A 22,884-nucleotide genomic window follows, 5' to 3' on the forward strand; every position below is an offset into this window, starting at 1 on the left:
CGTGGAGAATACATTTTTTTTATTAAAAAAGATAGTTCAGGTAAAATTGAACATAGATGATAAAAAAAATTATAATAAGTGGCTTATATATTCATCGTTGACTTGCTTTAGGATGCTAGGCATTATGAAGTACTTTGCCACGAAATGCAAGAATGGTTGTTGCGTCATCTTTGTCTAAAAGTTGTTTGTTAATGTTAGTGACTCGATTAGAGTTAAGCAGGTTTCATGTTTGTTTCTAACCCCCACAAATTGTAGAGTTCATAAAGAAAATATAATTCTAGCTGTCCCAATCCCAAAAAATTTTGCATATTTTTTCATGCATACATGAAATTTGTGTCAATTTGAGACCGCACATAATCGTTTCTTAATGTTTTTATTTAACTTGGCAATACATCACGGTAAAAAACCAATACAAAGTCTTATGTCACTCGCATGTCGCAATTGAGCAGGGTTCAATAATTACTTTCCCATGAAAAAACAGAGCACACTCACTACAGGGTTAGATAGAGATTTTGTCTTTATTATTGCCATTACAAACTAGACCAACGTGTGTGCCATGCAATGGAGATGAAAACATTGTCCGCATGATATCAAAGCTGGACTCATCAAACTCATGACGTGCAGGACAAAATGATGAGAAAACAGGATGATTCACATTTTTTTTTTGTATGGTTCTCCAATTCTTATTTCATTATTGTTTTGAAAGTCACATTTTTAGACACATGAATTAGAAAGAACAGAATGGGAAGAATAAACATGATTCACATTATTCCTAACAGGAAAATTTTCAACAAACCTCTCTTTTTATATAGTTTTAGAGAGTAAACAAATAAATGTTATGCATCAATTGTGGGTGCCTCTCGCGTGAGTTAGCTGGCATATTTTAGTTTTATTTATTTATTGAATTCTGTTTTTTTTTTCCTTTTTCTTTTTACTTATTTGGATGCACGTTTCTAAAAATGATTAACAATTTAACATATATAAACCTAAGAAAAGGGTTGATTATTGTGAATATTTCCTTCATACAGGAAAAAAAAAACCATGAAAGAGCAAACTAAAAATTTTGTTTACAATTGCTCCCTATTTATACCTCAAGGTTATGTATGAGTATGTTTGGCTTCCTGTTGAAAAATCTCATAACCAATTTGGGTAAGTAAAATCAATTATGGATGAAAATATCAATGTTTGAGGGCTATTTGAGATAAATGATCTCAGACCCAAAATCAATTCTGATAAAAAATAGACTGAATATAATCAATGATGAGATTTTACAACAGAATTTCATAACACTACCCAACAAAAATCACTTTTTCATAAATGTATCCAAGCATAAATCACTTCACTTTAAACTCATTTTTACTATAAAATCAATTGTAACAAATGTTGATCCAATCATGCACTAAACGCCTAACACCAGGTAAAATCTAAATGATGCAGTCCCTTCGACCTAAGTTGATATCAAACCACAGTCAAAGTGCAATTGTATCTCAGAAAACCGATCATACATTTGTTTAATGTAGTTCTTTCTTGTGTGTGTGACACATATACAAGTAAACATTCTCTTGAGAGACCAAAAAGAAGTTTAAGTAAATTTACAATAAAATGTGTTTTTAATGGAAAAAAACCAAGTAATTTTCTGGTTCTAGCTTGTAAATATTGGAAGTCACTGCCTGTTAAGTGTTAAGTACTGCCAGCACCTAGAACTTGAATATCTCAGCAGCTCTACAACTTCACTATAAATATCATGCGCCGCGAGTCTATGGTTCTCCATAAAACTGCCAACTTCAGTAGGTTACTAAATTTATCCCAATGATACTAAAGAAAAGTAGAAATTACAATTTTGCATAACTATAATATTATCTGATTCTAAGCATAATTTTTCTTAACCAGGATAGTACAGTAAGCTTAGAAGATCAAATTGTATCTAGAAAGTACTATGATACACTTAAAAGAGCATGTTACCTGATCATTACGCCAATTACTGTATTGATCATTTCCAAATTATGTCACCCAGAAATTTGAGAGCTGGAACACCTCTTATCTCTACATCAACAAGGGGTGCTTGAATCATCAATAAGGAGGAGAGTTCTGGGTCATTCTGAATCATATCAAGAGCACGCGTCTGATCCTGAAAAGTTAGTTTATTTTACAGTAAGTTTTCACCCTTCAAATAAAAATGAATACAGCAAATGCAAATGTTTCTAGTTTGATCACTTTACACTATTTTTCTCAATTCAGCGTAGACCTGTGCAAAAAAAAAAACGATGGAAGTACCTTTCTTTTCATAGAACAAAACTTGCAATCAGATGCAGATGGTGGAAGAATCTGATTGACGATAAGTCTCTTCACAGGAACACTTTCCTTCTTCAAGGATGCACTCAATCTAGATGACTCACTAACTGCCATCACCTTGGGGATAAAAGACACAAAGATAAAATATTACTTAGACAGTAGTTCCCTCTTTCCAACATAACAAATATGAAGTTTAAGAACTACATAACCAAGTTGTCTTTCAATCAGTATTCAGAACAACCACAAACTTTTTTCTGCTGGATGGAATTGGTTACGTAAGTCCAACAATGACATTGTGTTTCTTCTAAAACCAAACAGATTTAGTTGTCTTTTTCTTTTAATCAAAAGACTTAGTTTATTATTAGTGAAAGAGATCTGGCAACAAGACTAGTTCCACATCCATTTTCTACAGGAAATCACTGAGCCAAATAACCTCTATTATATTCCTTTTCGCTTCTATCCATCCCTCAAAACGCCAAGCACAGCACACTTCTATTTTTCAATTTTTTACTTCTCTTGATACTTATTTCTTGTTAAAACATAATGTAAAAAACCAAAGCCCTATTATTTAACCTGGTTTCATTTGTTCAGAAGAATTTGAATCCCTTCAAAGTCTTCTGATCATTCTTGGTAGAGTTGGTGACACTAAATCATAAGTAATCGACCATTATATGCATGTTATTCAAAGTTTAGTCAGCTGTGGAACAAAGTTCATACCGTGGGGATTGTAACAATGACAAATTCTGTCGAATCCGTGTCACGAAATAGGTCACGCACTTTTATCATCCTCTCCCTAAGTTTCTCCAATTTGTCTGCCTGCACCATCAGGATATAATGAATGGTAAGCATAGTAAGATGAAACTACATGCAACGCTAGCCCCATAGTAAGAATCTTACAGCATCCTGTCGAGTTCCTTCTTGTCCAAAAACGGATTTGATTGCTGAGGTAGCAGAAGCTATCTTTTGTCTTAGCTGCAGAAGAATAATTGGTATCAATGACCATAAGCCATAAGGATAACCTGAAGATTGGAACTTAACTTTGAAGGTGATTTTTTTTCGGGGGGGGGGGGGTCTGGATATTCATCAGTAGAAGCGAAATTTCATAAGTTTAAAGCATTGCAATAATAGAAACTTTGAATCTCTACCACCTATCAGCTAACCTCTGATGAAATCTCACCATGAATCAGGCATACATAATGCTTGCACAGGGGCATGGGAGAGGGAAGAGGGAATTGTCAATAGACAAATGTTAACAATTTATTCTTTCTGCCTCTACACAGATGTTATGTTATAAATAGAAAAGATACAGATTTACATTTTAAATAATAGGATGCATATACAAGTTTGGCAAGAAGAGGGGGGAAACAACTGAGTATGAAAGGAAAAATAGAATAGTAACAATTTCATAACATAATTTGGTAAAGACATCCTCACAGGTAAACTATCAATTCAAAACTGGCTGGGTGGCTGGAAAATTTACATCCAGTGTTTATAGCTCCAAGAACATAATCAGTGTATTTCAAAAGATCTCAGGCATTGCATTGGGTATTAAATTCAGTATTTTATCCAGGGCTTCTAAAGGAAGCGAATCAATTGTATTTCAAGTAAGAAATATGTGCACACACGCAAGGGCACATGTAGACTTTCCTCTACTAAATTTAGCAGCCTTACCTTTAGTATCTTCCCGATGGAGGCATCCAAGAAATCAGGTAAGGACAATAACCGCAATGTATGACCCTATTCACAAAAGTGCGTAAATTCTATCAGATAATGTCCAAAACAAAGGAAAGGAGATGTGAAATATATATATATATATATAAATACATATATATATACATATATATATATGTATAACTATTAACATTTTGCTCACCGTAGGTGCCGTGTCAAATACTATACGAGTAAACATGCTATATTCTGGTGATTCAAGAAATTGAATGACCTGATAAGGGAGTTTTAATTGTCATGAGAGCAAAAAGGGTTTGTTGCATGAATATTTTAGCAATGAAACAAATCATCATAGCACATAAAAAATGCATGCCTTGGAAATTGCAATAGCTTCATCCAGTCCAGGAGGAGGTGTATCCAGTAACTCTCCAAGTTTTAGCTCTCCCAGCTTTTGCAACCAAGAGAAGCAAAAACCCATCTTAGTGAAGCGAGCTTATAAATTATAATGAAGTTTCCTAGTTATAACATTAATCTTGCTTAACAAAATTTCATAAAAGTTAAACATGTAAAAAGGTATGCAGTCGAGAGATAAATACTAACGACATAAAATATTGTCTCGGAAAGATACATAACCAGAAATGCTGATAACATCACAGTAAAGCGTTACCTGGTCTACAATCATTCCAAGACCCATTCCATCCATGAAGTCTTTGACTCCACCACTTCCACCATTTGTTTTGGCTGCATTTCGAAACTCTTCCCTAGCCTTCTCGGGGTTTATCTGTAACGGAAGTGACAAACTTGAAGTAAAGACGTAATTCTCACAAAAATACCAATCATGTAAGTCCTCATGTAAATATCAGCTGATTTATTATACAGCACTGCCAGCTTACTTCAAGAGCAAAAAGCGGAGAATCAGGTCCTTCCACTGGAACCAATAGCCCGCCTGTCAAATCCTAGAGTAAAATAGGCAAAACTTGTGTTACACAGAGCACATATGCAACCAGATATTGAAGCACCTAGCACACAAGCATCATCAAAACTAGAAAATGTGTAAATAACCTGTGCAAAAGAATCGCTCAAAGAATGTGCTGGATCAGTGGAAACCACAAGAGTGGGGTGACCATTGTTGGCAAATTTAACAGCAAGCGAAGAAGCACAACTGGTCTTCCCTACCCCACCTTTCCCACCTAGCAAGTAATACTTCCTCTCAGTCCCAGAAACCATGTCATCAAACCCTGCTACAGCTTCTGCAGGAGCAGCCACCGATCTCACTAACAACAAAATCAGGAAATAACCATAAAAATGAGTTGTCAAACACTCAATAGGTGCACAATTTCCTAAGCAGAGCACCCTCTTTCTAAATATCTTACCTGAAAGAAATCACTAAATTTAAAGCAAAACTACATTTACATTACCAAATAAACAAAGGGATAGCTAAACTGCATCATCACTCAACACATCTAACCCCCCCCCCAAAAAAAAATTGTTCTAGTCAAATGTTAACTAATTATACAAAATGATACTAGACCTACCCATTGGATAAAAAAGAAAGAGAAATGAGATTCATGGACAAAACATGATAAAAAATAAATTCACTAGCATATCCCCTCTATCCTTTACTTAATCCCTTTCTACACCAATGTCTAATAACTAATTCACACCCTCACATAACACTCACTAGTCACTACTTAACTAGATGAATTAAAAGGGCATCAGATCAATTTGGTAAGAGCAACAAAAAAATAATACATAATCATAATAATAAATACAGGGTTGAGCTCATTCAATCGAAATAATGTGAAAAACATGCAAGAAATAAGTGGCGATTCCACCCATATGAACAGTTGAAGCTGAACAGAAAAATGAATCACAAAAACCCAAAAGAGAAAAAGGAGAAAAACCTTGAAGAGGCTTGGTGGGGGGTTTTGGGGAAGCACGGAATGAAACAAAGGTGAAGTTCTGGGGAAGATGAAGGAGAGGAGGTGAGGAGGGAGCGAAGGAGAGGACACCCTTGATGGCCATGGCCATGGAGTTCGTTGTGCGAAGAGAAGATGAAGTAGCAGAGTAACATGAAGCCATTGCTTGCTGTTGTTGTTGTTGTATACGTAATCCTTAACACTTTGGTTTGGTTTTTATGGTTTGGTCTCTCTTTCACTCTCACACCGTCTCTGTTTTGAGGTTTTCCTTGTTCCAACAAGGGGAAAAAATCAAAAAACAAAGCAAATCATGTTATCACTTTTTTTCATAGGGAGTTACTGTTAGTAGATAAAGCTTCATTTTTTTATTTTGCTATGTAACCAAATAAATAAATTAAACTTCAATTTTTACTTTTTTTTTTTTACATTTGAACTCTCATAGTGGATGATAATAGATTAATACAAGAGTTGAACATGAGATCTTACTTAAGAGGTTAGATCTTTATGGACTCAATCAATCATCTATTAGCACTGTAGTGAAACTCGGATCGGCCCGGTCGATTCGACTAATTGGGCTAGAAATAAAACACATGATCAAATTGATTCAATCAATGAATCAAATTTGCAGTCAACTCGTTGTTGACACTGTAGAACTGAGTTAATAATAGAACTTTCACCATTTAAATGAGTCGAACATGAGATCTTACTTAAGAGGTAAGAACATTATGGCATGAATCATTCATCTGTTAGAACTAGAGCGAAACTCGGACCAACTCGACCGGTTCAACCGATTGTGCCAGAAATTGAACACATGGTCGGGTTGATTAGTCAATGAACTTGATATGCAATCCACCCACTTGAAGCTTGAGTCTTTCTACAATCTTTTAAAATGTGATTGATTTTTGTAAAGGAGCAGTCTTGTGCAAATGGTGTAAGTGGAGACCAACAGTGCAATTAAACAAAATAAATATTGGGGATCTATACATTGAATTTAATAGCGATGAAGAATGGGGGGAGAAAGAAGAAGGGGAAGAAGCTAACCGTGAGTGGAGGTGGAATTGCAGTTTGCAATGATAGGAAGCATGGAGAAAAAGGTACAAGGGAATTTGAAGATGGAGTATGCAAATTGCAGTAGGAATCACACGCATTATTCGAACTCGAAATTGAATTCAAATCAGAATGTTTATCTGAATGCTTCAAACACCATCGGAATGGCATGTACATAACTTGTCATATAGTGTTGGATTAAAGAAATGTTTGTTATCGTCCATTAAGATGTTTCTATTGAATGGGAAGTGACAATTAATTCACTTTTTTTTAGAATATAAGAACTTTTATAGTGATAGATGAAATGTGAAGGTGTTGTTAGGTGTTTTAGTGAGAGGTATGCAGATGAGGAAAATAATTTTTGGTTAGCATCAGGCAATACTACTCGACCCAAATGTGATAAATCTAAGAACTCCTCATCGAGTATTAATGAATTATGATATATGAACCACTATGTAACAGCACTCACATCACATCTATCGCTTATCTCGCTTCTATTCTTTTTTCTCATTAATATTTAAGTGTCTTAGACACTCCAGTAGTATATCAATCATTAACCAATAATAAACCTTACTTCTATTTTCAAAATGAAAATGAATTATAATAATGAATATAGTACTGACAATGTTTCCAAACAACAACCAAATAGGTCAAACATCAACGAAATAGTACTTGTCCAAACACATGCAGAATTAATGTAACATTACACATTTTCTTCAGATGATGAAGATGGGAAATTCATGGGAAATCCATCAGCTAATTTATATAGTGGACCATCCCCAACTGCACCTTGAAAGGCAAGACCTAAAGTATACCCTAAAGCTCGAGCCACCGGAACTGCAACTGCATTCCCAACTTGAATGTACCTAAAACCATACCAAACGTTTAGGAATGTCCTAGAATTAAAAAAACAGGATATAAACTGAGAAATACACACAATCATTAATTCAGGTTGTAGATATCTTAACAAACCATCGAAGTAAGACATGTTTGAAGAGCATAGAAGTAAGCTAGGTGTTAAGTGTTTAGACTTTAGAGAAACTAAATTAAGGGAGGGTGTTGTGATGTAATTCAACTTCATGGTTGCTATGTTAGTTAGTGTGGTAGTTGGTAGTTCTAAGGTTGTAAACCACCACTGCCTATAAAAAGTGTATTATGCATTGTCAACAATTAGAAGAGTTAATATAAAAAATATTTTCTTCTCTCTTCTTGATAGTTTCTGTGTGTGATTGCTCTCCACTGTGTCTTTGTGTGAAGCACTGCATAGGTTCAGTACTATTGTAGATTCAACATCTCTTCTATTCTTATATCCCTATAGGTGTGGAATGGAAACGGGTGTGAAGAGATTATTTTCCAATTTTTGAAGTTTTCTTCATGACAAGATTCTCAAACCTTACAGATTTAACATATATTTCGGTTGACATGCAATAATTTGTTCTACTTTTCATGAACATAAATTGTATTAACAGAAGATAAGAAACACTAGAGTTACCTTTGTTTGACTGGCCCGCATAGCTTATAGTAGTCGGGGAAACCTTGAAGTCTTGCATTTTCACGAATTGACAAAACCCTATCTTGCTCTGGATGCAGAATTGCCTGATAAAACATTCAAATCTGACAGGTTACAAATCATGTTGATTCTTAAGAGCCAACACATAATACACATTCGAAGTTGGTTTTTCATACTTCTTTATCGTTACTAACGTTTCTTAACCTGGTGCTTCAGAATTAATTTTAGTTTTAATATTTAAATTTAAAATCCACAATATTTTAATACAAACAAAAAAAACTTGTGATTTTAGGTCATTCCCCATAGAACCATTCCAAAGACTTTAAAATATGAAAAGTTTACCTGATTATGAGGTTCTGCTCTAGTCACAACTGTTGGAACAGTTTCATCCCACCATAACCGAGCAAAAGGTCTGACGTATGAGTATAAAGCATTTCCAAAGTAACTTATTAGGAGAATAGAAATGCAAAGCATTCACTACAAAATTATAACATTAAACAATAATTCTCAATCTTGGTGTAACACTTACTTTGATGACGTTCCGCCCACAAAAGACATGGCATAATCAGGAACCTAAGGCAACAATCGAAAGAGAAGGGTCAGGTGGTAATTTAGAAGTTTGACCACATAATGAACACTTAATAGCATTAAGTTAATGGAGGAAACTGAGGTTTATTTTTAGAGTTTCATTCAATTTTTGAGTTAGGGGTAGGTAGTAGTTTGTTTTATCTGTCCCCTTAAGTGTGGTGTTGAGCATGCCAGGGCCACAATTTCTTTTAAGGGCATATCATAACCAAAACAATTCTTTAACATAGCATTGAAATATTTCTAATTTTTGTTCTATAATGCAATCTACAAAACATTAAACTTAAAGTAGTCGGATCATTCATTATCAAATTCCTATGATACTCTTCATCCACTTAAAAACATAATTACAAAAAGAGATCCCTGAAAATATATATGAAAAAGACTTATTACCAATGGTTTTCCTGAACCCAAATAGACTCGTTTTACATCAGGATTCCATTCAACCTTATTATCTGGTCGCACACGAACACCTGGTAAATCTCTGAAGCATCCACCCTAAGAGCAACAAAAAAAAATTCATTATTAACAAATAAACTTACACATTGGATAATAAACTTATTTTGCAACAAATAAAAGCAAAAAGGATCAACAACAACCTTCTTTTTAGGAATCCGACACACGCGTTGATAATCATCTGCATTTAATTTTAGTGAACGATGATCGTAAAGCATAGAATTTGAACTTTTTCTAGTTGGAATACCCAGCATTTCTGCAGCCATTAAACAAATAACAAATCACTTAGTTTGTCATGTCCCAATGAAAAGCTAGTAAAGGAAAATTGTTCATATTTAATATTAATGTGTATAATACAAGCATTGGTTAAAAAACATATCAAACCAGCAGGCTTAACCACACAATTTATCAAATTGTTGATAAATCAATTTAATAACTACTTTACCTTAGTGCTTCCAAAAAATAACTTGTCAAGCACAAACACAGTTAATTTTATATAAAACAAAAACAAACATTTAATAATCTATTACCATTTTTGCTTAATCTAATGAACTTCTGGAACTCAGTCTGGGGAGACTTATCATATTGCATCTCATCTCGCCTTTCGTTATTATCAATCTGAATATATTCACAAAATAAAATATATTATTGTAAGCTAGCCCAAAAAAAAATCTAAAGAGCAAGAAATAGAAAAGAAAATATCCACAACAATCATAACAAAATGAATAGATACCGGAGGAAGGTCAGAAATAGCATCTTCCAACAACAGTTTTCTTTGCAACTGTTCATTGTGTCCTTCATTATATGCAACTGTGTTTATCTGCATGTATTGTAAACACACTAAATCAAATCTTGGACCTAAAACTTTAATGAGTGTCGCAAGGCATCACAAGCTTCAAGTTCAAAATAACTAATTTCCAATATACTAATTACTAAGTACTACTAATAAGGATTTTGAAGGATGTTGTCTTTCATGTTAAGTTCTGTGATTTAAGTATTCAAATTAAGCTATTAAAACAAACAAAAAAAAAGATGAAGAAAGGATATAGTTGTTTAATACAACAATTAACCATTACATTTGAAGGTAAACAAACAACTTCAGGTGTACTAAATTACAATTATATATCACATAATCAATAACCGTTAACAATGAATTAAAAGTACCTATTGTAGAACATAAATGGGACCTCACAAGTCACATCTACTTTATAATTTTCACTGCTAAATTATAAGTTTATAACTAATTAGCTTCATTTCAAGTCGATCCGCACCCAAATTATGACATCTAGATTTAGCTCATCAAAGGAGAAGAGTGCAATTTAAAGAATAAAATTCAAGATAAGATTGTGATAGAATTTATAAGCAAGTAAAACATACTATTAAGTTAAATTTTCACAATTACATGCCACCCACCCTACGATTACGTCAACACACACACATATGAAATGATGTGCTTTTATATTACAACTAATCTAGCATTACTCTACTAAGAAAATGTGGTTGAAGACATTATATCCATCTACACATACCTCAAACTCCACAGGAATGACACCCCTTAATATAACATCATGTGTTGGAAGTGGAAACTGAGGAAGCTTCTGCAATACATTAAGAATACAATTTAATATAAATCTAAGTAAAAAATTCAACAAAATTATTAATCAACAGTTTCTTAATCAACTATAAATAAAGTTTAAACAATAAATTTTTATCATATCCTATTCTAAAGGAACAATATATCTAGTCCTTATCCATATAGAATACAACATTGTTGTTGATTCCATGGAGAACCAATCAGCTTTGCACTTATGCGCTAATTCAAACTTTGATGAGAGAACTATGTATATATAAGGTGATTGTCATTTTATCAGACTGAAAATTCTTTGCAGTGATATTAAAACGTGGCATGTTTGCTCCAAGGATCAACTTGCTATACACATTCTAAACCAAGATGCAATTCAACACCAACAATGAACAAAAAAGACTTCACAACAAAGATGAATTGCTAAGGGAAAGAACAAAATAATCATAAATTGGATAAGATGCATGCTAAAAGAGAAACAAATTCGTCAAGAAGTTTAGGCATAAACAATCGCAACACATAAAACTAATCAAATACCTCTGTAGGTGCCGCCCCCCAAATGAAGACACGCAAGCGAAATTGAGGAAGCCCATAAGCTCCAGCAGCCATAATTCCCAAGCGACTTTGATAATTCATTTGAAGAAGACGGCCCAAAGCATACCTTCCCATAAAGCCTTTTGAAAATCTTAAAATATCAACTACATTTTCCATCAATGCGAATTTGGGCTTAAGATATTGTACAATATCCATGTAAACCACTAGCTGCTTGTTCTTCTCATCATCCAATGGGTTCTCTTCGTTCCGAAAGCGGTTGAAACCACTAATACCTTGGCATGGAGGTCCACCACATATTACATCAACGTCACCTTGAATTTATTGTGTGTTGGAATAGTTAAACATATGATATAATTTCAAGGACATTTTATCAAAATCATTTGCTACTTACCGGCAAAGGTAAAATATTCAACTTGAAGCCTTGAGTGACAAAATCCTTTATTTTTTCCTTGCAATTACTGTTGAGAAAAAGAATATTTAAATCAGTATAGCAGCTATAGCTTAAACCAACAAAAGGTGATTTCAAAAAAAAAACAAGACAAAAGGCACCACTATTCATCATAACCCACGTGTTTGTGCAAATACAATTCTGCTTGTTCTTCTCTATTCTGTTCAACTGGAGCAGTTGTTATATTATTTTTTATTCAACTATGTAAAAGTTCTACGTGCTTTTTTAAGTATGATATGAAAAAATAATCAAATTATTATTGTAAAATTATTATTACATCATCAGTCATATTTTTTTTGTGACATTTTTTCACTAACCGCAATAAATGGCCATTAGAAAAACTAATTGTAGCTTACCTTAAACCACTAACTGGCTCCCAAGAGTCTGCATCAGATTCATATCCCTTCCAACGAACCTAAAACGGATATAAAGAAAGAAAAAACATTGAAAATAATCATGTTTAAGAAGAGAACACAAGGTAGAGAAATAACTAGTAAATGTAGCATAAAGTTAAAAAAAAAATTGACAAAAGTCAAACATCAACCACCTTGAAGTATAAACATTGCTCATTTTCCTCATTTGGATGACCATAGCGTATAGCAAGCAATTCCAAAACTTCAAACACTTCATCATCATCTTCATCACTACTTTCAACACTCTCAGTCTCATCATCCTCTTCTACACTAAAAAGATCCACATATTGCTTATGTGGCACCTTGTTTTGGACTAAAGAGAAGTAACTACATAGCTTCTCCCATTCTTTTAATAATGAGAGGAAATTTTCAGCTTTTTCATTTCTAACCTGATTAGGAGTGTAAACAATAGAGGAATTCAGAATTCAAATATAATATTATATCAAAAAAACACTAGCGCTTCAAAAAAAAAATTACAATCAAAAGCACACAGAATTACCTGAGTTTCAGGATGGTTTAATTTAAGACTTGCACAAGCATATTCGCTCAAGTCTACTGCCCATCTCTATTCAAAGAGAAAGGCTTAAGGTTAGATCAAAATAAAACCAAAGCAAAAAAATCCAATGGATTGCATTGCTACAATTACAAAGAAGCAAAGGACTCACTGTAACAAGATTCGAACCGGACAAATTTGCACCGAGGCATAAACCAGTTGACATCGCGCCACACCCAGAGTACAAGTCTAGCAACTTAAGCTCTGAATCTTTCTTTTCTTCACTATTGGAAGTATCCTTATGTTGAGAGTCCACCTCAGATTTTCCAGTTACATTGGTTTCAGAAGATATTGTGGACGAAGTATCACTACTAATTTCTTTGCTTTCTGAATAAAAGTTTGAATGAGACTCACTTAAAAATAAAAAATTGACAACATCAAATAAAAGTCCAAGGAAAGAATAAAACCTGGTGGAAATTTCACAAATGTAGAGTATGGCAAAATATACTGGGTGTCACAGTAATAATCACATAGTGGAATAGTTTTCTCCTTTTCCGCCAAATCCACCTGAAATATTACTTAATTAGGACAAATTCAAGAAATGCAACAATACTACATATAAAATAAAACTAAAGATAGCAAACCAAAAGATAATCATAACATGCTAACATACATTTAACGTCACTCTTGCAATGTTTAACTTTTCTAAAAGACAATCCAGTGGATTGTCATCCTTAACTTCTGAATAAAAAATTCGCCTTGGTTCTTCAATAAGAAAGGCAAGGTTTTTAATGACCTGAAAAGTAGACAAAGCATCAAACTCAATAAGCACCCACCCAATATTACTTTGGTTAAATATCGTATTCGTATAGCATCTACAAACAAGTAACATAATATAACTTACAGTGTCTTTTGCTCTATAGTACCATTGTGCAGTGAAATGTAAGGTCCCATCACATGCCTCAAACATCTCCACAATTTTACAAATGTAATTGTCATCTCCTTCCTCTGCCTGAATATAAAAATTGAACCAAACACATCCTTAGACTTAGCCAAAAAAGTACATGAACATCACAACAACAACAACAAATTTCAAGCATATACAACATAGGGGTATGCAGCGAGTGGTAATCAAATCAAATAGTAAACATATATGAACTCAAATACTTCATTCACATTTTAACTCACTTTAACATGGGCATCGTCATAAAGTTTGTAAAGCGTAGACCCATCTACTTCTGCCTCTCTATAGTGCCGACGAGCTTGGAGAATATCATCATCACTAATGCAAGGCATACAAACATCAGAAGAACATCACAATTTACAAGTATTTACTGATAACATAATGTCAAAATGTAATTCGCGAAACTTAGAATGTATACCTGCTTGACTTTGACCTAGCAGATTGCTTCTGTTTCAAAATCCAAATCCATGAATAAAACAATATCAAATTTCATGTTTGCTAAAATTATGAACTAAACAAAAATTATGAACATGATCATGAGTCATCGTTTATATAAACAATATAAGAAAACAACAAAGAAACCAGATCATAGGATAATACGAAGCTACCTTCTCCTGGTACCGGTGAGGCCAGTGCTGCCTTGCTTCCTCGGCAGGGACTGGATCTCCGACGAATCTGGTGTTACTTCCTTCACTGTCATTGACGACAGCAGCGTTGATCTTTTCGACGGCAGCAGGAGCTGATTCAGCTGCGGAACTCTTCCGATTCGTCTTTCTCCTTGACTTGTTCGGAGCCTCGCCGGAGGAAGCACATGCAGCGGCGGAGGGTGTGGGGGTTTTGCGCTTTCTAGGCATGGTTGCAGAAGATGAGGAGTTCACTACGCCGGAGGTAGCACAGCGGCGGTGGCGACGGCGGAAGAGGAGGAGGGTGAAAATTTGAAGGTGTGAGCGGGAAGGAGAAAATTTAGGGTGTTATTTAAATGTAACAAATTGAAACGACGCGCCTCTTTGCATATTTGGCCAAACGTCGCTTCTGTTGGTGGTGGGTTTTGGGTTTTTTGCAACTGGGCTGGTCTTTACTTGTTGTTGGCCAATCATTAAATTAATTCAAATGAGGCGAAGACGACAATACATCAAGATGAACCAAATGGTTCGCAGCATGAGGAACATCATTTACCTAAATAGCGGTAGGGAAAATTGAGGCCTTCCTCGCCAAGTAGTCTGCAACTAAGTTACTAGAACGTCTCTCAAAAGAAAAGTTAAAGAAGTCAAAAGCCAACATTGAAGAACGACAATCACGAACTATTGAATCTAAATAAGATAAACCAGTTGACCCCTTCTGCCACCATTCAAAGAGTTGAAGTCAATCTGTTTCAAAGCAATCCGAACGAAAACCAAAGTCCAACGCTAGCTCCATTGCCCACCTCAAGCTTGAAGCTTCACCCATCAATGGTGAAAGAGCATGAACTGGAAACGTTGCAGCAACTCCCATAACCTCACCCCTCGCATTTCTTGCTACCATCCCCATGCCTCCAACACCTTCCTTGACTGAAGCATCAAAATTAATCTTGATAAACCCCCTCCGTTGGCCTTCTCCAAAGTCCAAACCGCTGGGCGAGTGTGTTGATTCTGCTGCTGAACATCGACTAGACTCACTGGGGTCATGAGAGAACTCGCCCGGCGCAGCCCCTCTGACCCTGTTGTTTCGAGGTCTAATAATAATAACGTGAAATAAGAGATTTTAAAGCTTTTATATAAAGTGTATATACAATTTACAAATTTGTAGTCACAGTCACTACTAATACATTAGGGTTAAATATCTTTCAGATTTCACATATAAAGTCAAATTTAAATAGATTAACTCGAAAAAATTTCATCAACAATTATCATGAAACATATAACCAAATTGATTGAAATACTTTGAATCTCTTGTGAAAAACTTGTAAAATAAAATTCCACTAAAATGCTCATTCACTACCATGCTCATTGATCACTTGTAATGACTTAGAGAAATAAGTTGGATACCCTTCTATAAACAATTGAGCATCTGTGAAAAGAAATAAGGAGGCTAAAAAAATCTCCAAATTATAAGATTTAGGATTTCTCGAGTAACTTGTGTAAAACAATAGATTTTGATTTTCAATCATCATATACATATTATTCATCATCATAAATCTTAATGTCCGCACACAAAAATGTTAGAACATACCTTCGATGATATGTATCTGAGAATGACAAAAGGCTGGAATAACATGGGTTCAATACAAATATGCAACAATTAAGAATAAAAACTCGCCATAATTTTTACTACCACTTGATGTAAGGAATTTGATATTGATGACACTAGAGAAAATTGAAGAAAAGAAACAAGGAGGTTAAAAAAAATCTCTAGAATATAAAATTTAGGGTTTCTCGAGTAACTTGTGTAAAACAATAGATTTGGATTTTCAAACATCATATACATATTATTCATTATCATAAATCTTAATGTCTGCACTCAAAAGTGTTAGAACAGACCTTCGATGATTTGTATTTGAGAATGACAAAAGCCTGGAATACACATGGATTCAATACAAATATGCAACGGTTAAGAATAAAAACTCTCCATGATTTTTTACTATCACTTGATGTAAGGAATTTGATTGCAAGATAGATGAGACTAGAGAAAATTGAAGAAAAGAAATAAGGAGGCTAGAAAATATCTCCAAAATATAAGATTTAGGGGTTTTTTTTCCGAGTAATTCGTGTAAAACAATAGACTTCGGTTTTCAATTATCATATACATATTACTCATCATCATAAATCTTAATGCATGCGCTCAAAAGTGTTAGAACATACCTTCCATGATTTGTATTCGAGGGTGCCAGAGCCCGGAATAACATGACATGAGGTTTAATACAAATATGCAACGATTAAGAATAAAAACATGCCATCATTTCTTACTATCACTTGGTTCATTTGATTGCGAGACAAACGACACTAGAGAAAACTGAAGAAAAGAAAGAAGACGGGCGGCGGCATATGGTTAGAGGAAGATCAAGGACGTGAAAAACACGAAGAAACATTTAGGTCATCGACCTCTATTCTCAAATAACTATATATATATATATATATAGGGTCCCTATATATATATATATATATATATATATTATTTTTGTATTTTAGGGTTCGGTAAATCGTGCATTTCTTTCACAATTAACTCTTGAAGTATGTTAATTTTAATTGTACACGCATATTTTCAATCTCCACATTCGAAGACATCACATGAAAGCATTAGGTTTTTTATATTACTTTTTATTTTTATTTTCTTGATGAAATTTCACTATTTAGTTTTGCCCGATAGTTTTCATTAGAAAAATAGGTTTATTATCCTCTTATGTTGTCTAAAATTATGTTTTTTTAATAATAGTTGTGAACATGTATTAAACTTGAATATTAAAATTTTAAAATTGTACATATGAGACATCGTCCATCCATCATGTGGCATTGTTCAATGAGGTGTAGATCAACATTACCGGTCCGAATTTAATAAGATTGTTTGCTAGTAAATGAGTTAGTTTGGTTTGAGTTATCTAGTTAGCATATAGTTAAAAAAATTATTTCCAAGTATTATTTCTTAGACTTTATTTCTCATATAAAGATCATTCTTCCACTCTTCAACATATCCTAGATGTATCAATACTCAACTTTGTGGATTAGAGAGTACCATGATAGAGCTTTTTCAGTGGGTTTGGTTGATGAGCATGTTATGTTATTATTTGTATTGTTTATGCTATAGCATTGCATAATCTCTCCAATAGGATTCATTCATCTATTTCTCCATATGTGAGTGTCATTTGTAAGTGTCATTTGGCTGACTATAAGTCTTAATGAAATCTTTTTTTCGATATAATATTCTCATATAAAGTTAATTATTTTAACAAATAGTTAGAGTATTTAAAATATACTTTCAGTTCACAAATATTCGACAACTCACTAGAACATTGATAAAAAAAATAATGAAAACCTTAACAAACTCATATTAGCTCTTTGCTGCGACTAAATGAGGCACATACTAATATATGCCTTCGTTTCAATGAAAATCCACGAATTCCTTCTATGTCACTCATTTATATCACACTCTCAAGTCTCAAAGGAAACATGATAATCAGACTTTCATCATGGCAGGATCTGATCTGGGGTCAGCATTCTCCTTTGAGCAGATAGAGCAGCTACAAGAAAACCACATGATGCCACACAACTATTTTCTAGGTTGTTTCCTCCAGTTCCTCACTTCCCAATTACATACAACTACATTGATCTTAGTAAAATGTGATTTGCATGCGCGCGGAGCCGTGGATACAAATTAATGCTGGATAAACAAGATTTTGGTTATAATTTTCCTAGCAGACGCATTTTATTTGGCTGTTTAATGTTTATGCATAATCTCAAGCATTACTTCAGTAAGCACAAAAAAACAATTAAGAAAATGTCACTTTTTTAGTATCAGGATAATCAAGAAACAGAAGAATTGAGTTGCAAACACCAAGTCAAGTTACATTCCCTGACCCTTCCAAAATCTAGGTGCTACCCTAATGCAGGCTGTTTTCCAGCAATATCTTCCAGTGTAAGATTCAGTGTATCAATTGAACCTTTCTTTACATCTTCTCCACGTGCAGCCAGGAAGTCCTCGATGCTTCTGGGTTCACCAAACCATCCAAGGTGATCAGCAATCAAGTGATGATTATTACACCCTCCGCACCTTGCTACCACAACACCTTTCTCATACGATTCACGACAAACTGTTTTAATAGATCTCGTTTCACAAACTTTGCAGGTGAAAATCATAGCAAGGTCATGCCTTGAGGAAGTTTTCAAACTGGAGTTAGCAGAAAACTTTACACCAGACTCAGAGTTCTCATTAGTGCTCATGGATGTAGGAGCATTATCTGGGATCACACTAGGCTTTGAGGAGTCAGCATCTTCACAAACATGTTTGTCTGGATTTGTATCCGTAGAGAAGAACCCCTTTTTATGAAGTCCATATCTGTCTAACATTGTACCGATAGAAGAATGCCAAGAGGATGCTGCCAATAAACAACATAACCTATTAATAAGAAAAACTTCCACACATGGGAAAGAATAGTACAAACATCTCCATTTTTTAATGCACAAGATCCTCTTAGGTGAATGATCAAAAGTGGCTTTAACTTGAAATGAACATTAAGTTAATCAGAATCATAATTTACCTCTAAATGAATAAAGAGGAAGAAATCAGTTTTTTTTTTGTTTATATAAAAACCGCTGCTAAAAGCCTAAAACAAGGGAAACTAGCCCAGCATACACAAAGTACTGCAGAATCAAACATAAATGGAACTACACAAAAGTCAGGTGAAACATCATAGGCAAGGATAAAGCATTCTTAGCAAAGGCATCCGCCACAAAATTAACCTCCCTGCAAATATGCTTCCAAATTCCAATGGATAACTCAACTGAACTCAGCGAAAATGAGGTATTTTAAAAATAACCGGGAGTCGTAACCATCTATCACAGGTAATTTAAAGCATGCTAACTGAACTAGCATTAACCATTCTAAGAGCAGGTTCAACTCAAGCTTACAATATCTAATCTTTCCTGTTAATCTGAAAACACCATTTGCTTCACATTTGAGTAGATGCAAAATTCCAAATATTAAAATATATTTATAAACCCTAAAAGTGTTTTCCCCCCAAAAGCTTCATTGCTTTTAGACTCTTATCAAATTCAGGGTAGTACTGAAAGCACTTGAAGCAAAAAAAAAAAATTCATGGTGGTTAAGAATAACAAGTCTAGATAGCACTGAATTAGCAGTTAATTGCAACATTATCTATCAATAATGATATGAAGCCAACCATTCATGCATGAAAAATAGTTTATTAATTATTTTGCTTCCAATCAATTATTGAACAGTGGAATGGACTAAAATTTTATACACAAGTTGAAGTAGCCATGGAATTTCCGAATTTTCTAAAACCAACAAAAGGGTAGTATGAAAAAGCTTGAAGTTGAGAAAATCTACAACAACGATAACAGCACACACACAAAACAAACACAAAATTTTTGCAGAGGTAGAGGAAAATTGAAGGCATGCCTTGAGTGATGGAGTTGCCGTGATTAGGGATTTGGCTTGAGATGAATCGCCTCCGCAACTGCGACATGATTGCCGGCGTCGCCATGTTACTGCGATTGTTGCTCCGCTCCGATGGCGGTGGAGAATGGTCACAAGCTATTATAAGGTGTTTTGGGCCATGGTGCTTTCTTGCTCCCTAATTTTTGTTTCAGCCCATGGGTTAAAAATAAAATATCGTGTGATGTGATGGATAGCTAGATAAACTTGATTATAAAATATTGACCAAATATAATAAATATTGAACAAATTTTTTTGACGGGAAATATAAAAAACTTGACAGAAAAAAGATTATGTACTTGAAGATTGAATTTAAAATAAATTGGATTATTTTTATAATAGTTTTTTTCATAACTTTTAGCAAAGCGCCACAATAGGGAAATAGACAATGAAAGGTAAACATACCCCCGAGGCCCCGACCCACTCCTATTGTGGCGCTTTGCTAAAAGTTATGAAAAAAACTATTATAAAGCGCCACAATAGGAGTGGGTCGGGGCCTCGGGGATATGTTTACCTTTTATTGTCTAAGACTCTCCGTTAAGAGCTAAGGTGAGTTTAGAAGCGGTCATGAAAATATAAAACCTAATTATGTTCATGTCGACTTCGGGAAAATTCCATGTACTCCTTATTTTTAAAACTCTTTCTTTGACCTTGTTCCCTTTTACAAATTTTTAAATAAACCAAAGACATTTTCATTCAAATAATTTATGAAAATGGACGTCATTAATAATCTTAAAAGTATAAGTAATTTTAAAATTTAATCATATTTTTAACAAAATATATAAGCTAAGTTTTTGAAGTATAGCTCAATTGGTAAGTAATTGTGGACATATGGATTGAGATTTGGGAATGAAAAAGTCCAGAGATCAACCCTAGACGGTTATAGTTTATCTTGTCGATGTAAAAAAAAAATACAAGCTTATTATTATTATTATTTAACTACTATTATAATTCAAATTATAATTATTGTACAAGACATGTTCACTGTGGATATCAGTATCTCAAAACTCATTACCGTCACTGCTTCTTCGGGTTCGTTTTTCCCTAAACATGATTAAAGCAGGTTTTCTCCATCAAAATATAATTTGGGTTTTGAACTAATTTATTTCCCCTTTTTGTCAACAACTAATTTATTTCCCTCATAGCATCCACAAGAGAGTTATTTGTCTGGATTACTTAATAATATTTTTGTAGATACAAAATGTCATATAACATTTTTTAAGTACATGGACAAAGCCCTAATATGAACATGACTCTATCCAATTCCATTACAACACATATCAATGAATCATTGAATCCTTCAAATTCTAGCCCAAATTCTAAAATACACAATTGGTCGAGCTTCTATGTATTAACAAGATATTGCAGATTTTCATAAGGAAAAAACTATGGTACTTACAATTACATTCACCCTTTTTTATTGTCACTTGGTTCATTTGATTGCGAGACAAACGACACTAGAGAAAACTGAAGAAAAGAAAGAAGACGGGCGGCGGCATATGGTTAGAGGAAGATCAAGGACGTGAAAAACACGAAGAAACATTTAGGTCATCGACCTCTATTCTCAAATAACTATATATATATATATAGGGTCCCTATATATATATATATATATATATATTATTTTTGTATTTTAGGGTTCGGTAAATCGTGCATTTCTTTCACAATTAACTCTTGAAGTATGTTAATTTTAATTGTACACGCATATTTTCAATCTCCACATTCGAAGACATCACATGAAAGCATTAGGTTTTTTATATTACTTTTTATTTTTATTTTCTTGATGAAATTTCACTATTTAGTTTTGCCCGATAGTTTTCATTAGAAAAATAGGTTTATTATCCTCTTATGTTGTCTAAAATTATGTTTTTTTAATAATAGTTGTGAACATGTATTAAACTTGAATATTAAAATTTTAAAATTGTACATATGAGACATCGTCCATCCATCATGTGGCATTGTTCAATGAGGTGTAGATCAACATTACCGGTCCGAATTTAATAAGATTGTTTGCTAGTAAATGAGTTAGTTTGGTTTGAGTTATCTAGTTAGCATATAGTTAAAAAAATTATTTCCAAGTATTATTTCTTAGACTTTATTTCTCATATAAAGATCATTCTTCCACTCTTCAACATATCCTAGATGTATCAATACTCAACTTTGTGGATTAGAGAGTACCATGATAGAGCTTTTTCAGTGGGTTTGGTTGATGAGCATGTTATGTTATTATTTGTATTGTTTATGCTATAGCATTGCATAATCTCTCCAATAGGATTCATTCATCTATTTCTCCATATGTGAGTGTCATTTGTAAGTGTCATTTGGCTGACTATAAGTCTTAATGAAATCTTTTTTTCGATATAATATTCTCATATAAAGTTAATTATTTTAACAAATAGTTAGAGTATTTAAAATATACTTTCAGTTCACAAATATTCGACAACTCACTAGAACATTGATAAAAAAAATAATGAAAACCTTAACAAACTCATATTAGCTCTTTGCTGCGACTAAATGAGGCACATACTAATATATGCCTTCGTTTCAATGAAAATCCACGAATTCCTTCTATGTCACTCATTTATATCACACTCTCAAGTCTCAAAGGAAACATGATAATCAGACTTTCATCATGGCAGGATCTGATCTGGGGTCAGCATTCTCCTTTGAGCAGATAGAGCAGCTACAAGAAAACCACATGATGCCACACAACTATTTTCTAGGTTGTTTCCTCCAGTTCCTCACTTCCCAATTACATACAACTACATTGATCTTAGTAAAATGTGATTTGCATGCGCGCGGAGCCGT

At 33.9% G+C, this 22,884-nt stretch overlaps 3 protein-coding genes across 3 annotated transcripts; all 3 read right to left on the reverse strand.

Moving 5' to 3' along the window:
• Positions 1 to 1,452: 1,452 nt before the first annotated feature.
• Positions 1,453 to 6,168, reverse strand: LOC130720646 (ATPase GET3B-like). Its single transcript, XM_057571318.1, has 12 exons — positions 5,865 to 6,168; positions 5,023 to 5,234; positions 4,854 to 4,916; positions 4,628 to 4,741; positions 4,334 to 4,408; positions 4,166 to 4,234; positions 3,964 to 4,029; positions 3,190 to 3,264; positions 3,010 to 3,108; positions 2,275 to 2,409; positions 1,963 to 2,128; positions 1,453 to 1,775 (listed from the first exon to the last, which is right to left on the reverse strand). The coding sequence occupies exons 1-11, from the start codon at positions 6,040 to 6,042 to the stop codon at positions 1,991 to 1,993; spliced, it is 1,224 nt and encodes a 407-aa protein (XP_057427301.1). The 5' UTR covers positions 6,043 to 6,168; the 3' UTR covers positions 1,453 to 1,775; positions 1,963 to 1,990.
• A 1,263-nt stretch (positions 6,169 to 7,431) lies between these two features.
• On the reverse strand, positions 7,432 to 14,980 carry LOC130716601 (DNA (cytosine-5)-methyltransferase CMT3-like). Its single transcript, XM_057566572.1, has 21 exons — positions 14,541 to 14,980; positions 14,351 to 14,379; positions 14,157 to 14,250; positions 13,873 to 13,980; positions 13,642 to 13,764; positions 13,436 to 13,535; positions 13,141 to 13,355; positions 12,975 to 13,040; positions 12,610 to 12,864; positions 12,419 to 12,477; positions 12,002 to 12,072; positions 11,597 to 11,925; positions 11,007 to 11,075; positions 10,211 to 10,297; positions 10,008 to 10,095; positions 9,621 to 9,733; positions 9,415 to 9,519; positions 8,966 to 9,009; positions 8,779 to 8,848; positions 8,419 to 8,522; positions 7,432 to 7,792 (listed from the first exon to the last, which is right to left on the reverse strand). The coding sequence occupies exons 1-21, from the start codon at positions 14,784 to 14,786 to the stop codon at positions 7,630 to 7,632; spliced, it is 2,538 nt and encodes an 845-aa protein (XP_057422555.1). The 5' UTR covers positions 14,787 to 14,980; the 3' UTR covers positions 7,432 to 7,629.
• A 3,411-nt stretch (positions 14,981 to 18,391) lies between these two features.
• Positions 18,392 to 20,223, reverse strand: LOC130720144 (uncharacterized). The gene is made up of 2 exons (XM_057570760.1): positions 20,041 to 20,223; positions 18,392 to 18,997 (listed from the first exon to the last, which is right to left on the reverse strand). Exons 1-2 carry the CDS (start codon positions 20,123 to 20,125, stop codon positions 18,498 to 18,500), a joined length of 585 nt encoding a protein of 194 aa, XP_057426743.1. The 5' UTR covers positions 20,126 to 20,223; the 3' UTR covers positions 18,392 to 18,497.
• Positions 20,224 to 22,884: the final 2,661 nt, after the last annotated feature.

This window comes from Lotus japonicus, chromosome 5 (assembly GCF_012489685.1).
Source record: "Lotus japonicus ecotype B-129 chromosome 5, LjGifu_v1.2".
NCBI lineage: Eukaryota > Viridiplantae > Streptophyta > Magnoliopsida > Fabales > Fabaceae > Lotus > Lotus japonicus.

Excerpts from the sequence above, each read along its gene's own strand:
- LOC130720646 (XM_057571318.1), bottom strand. The coding sequence starts at position 6,042 with ATGGCTTCATGTTACTCTGCTACTTCATCTTCTCTTCGCACAACGAAC. Across the intron at positions 4,917-5,022 it reads TGAGCGATTCTTTTGCACAG|GATTTGACAGGCGGGCTATT; the intron begins GTTATTTACACA and ends ATTTTACTCTAG. Across the intron at positions 3,265-3,963 it reads CCATCGGGAAGATACTAAAG|CTAAGACAAAAGATAGCTTC; the intron begins GTAAGGCTGCTA and ends ATTCTTCTGCAG.
- LOC130716601 (XM_057566572.1), bottom strand. The coding sequence starts at position 14,786 with ATGCCTAGAAAGCGCAAAACCCCCACACCCTCCGCCGCTGCATGTGCT. Across the intron at positions 14,380-14,540 it reads CTCACCGGTACCAGGAGAAG|AAGCAATCTGCTAGGTCAAA; the intron begins GTAGCTTCGTAT and ends ATTTTGAAACAG. Across the intron at positions 12,073-12,418 it reads GAGCCAGTTAGTGGTTTAAG|TAATTGCAAGGAAAAAATAA; the intron begins GTAAGCTACAAT and ends TTTTCTCAACAG.
- LOC130720144 (XM_057570760.1), bottom strand. The coding sequence starts at position 20,125 with ATGGCGACGCCGGCAATCATGTCGCAGTTGCGGAGGCGATTCATCTCA. Across the intron at positions 18,998-20,040 it reads CGGCAACTCCATCACTCAAG|CATCCTCTTGGCATTCTTCT; the intron begins GCATGCCTTCAA and ends GTTTATTGGCAG.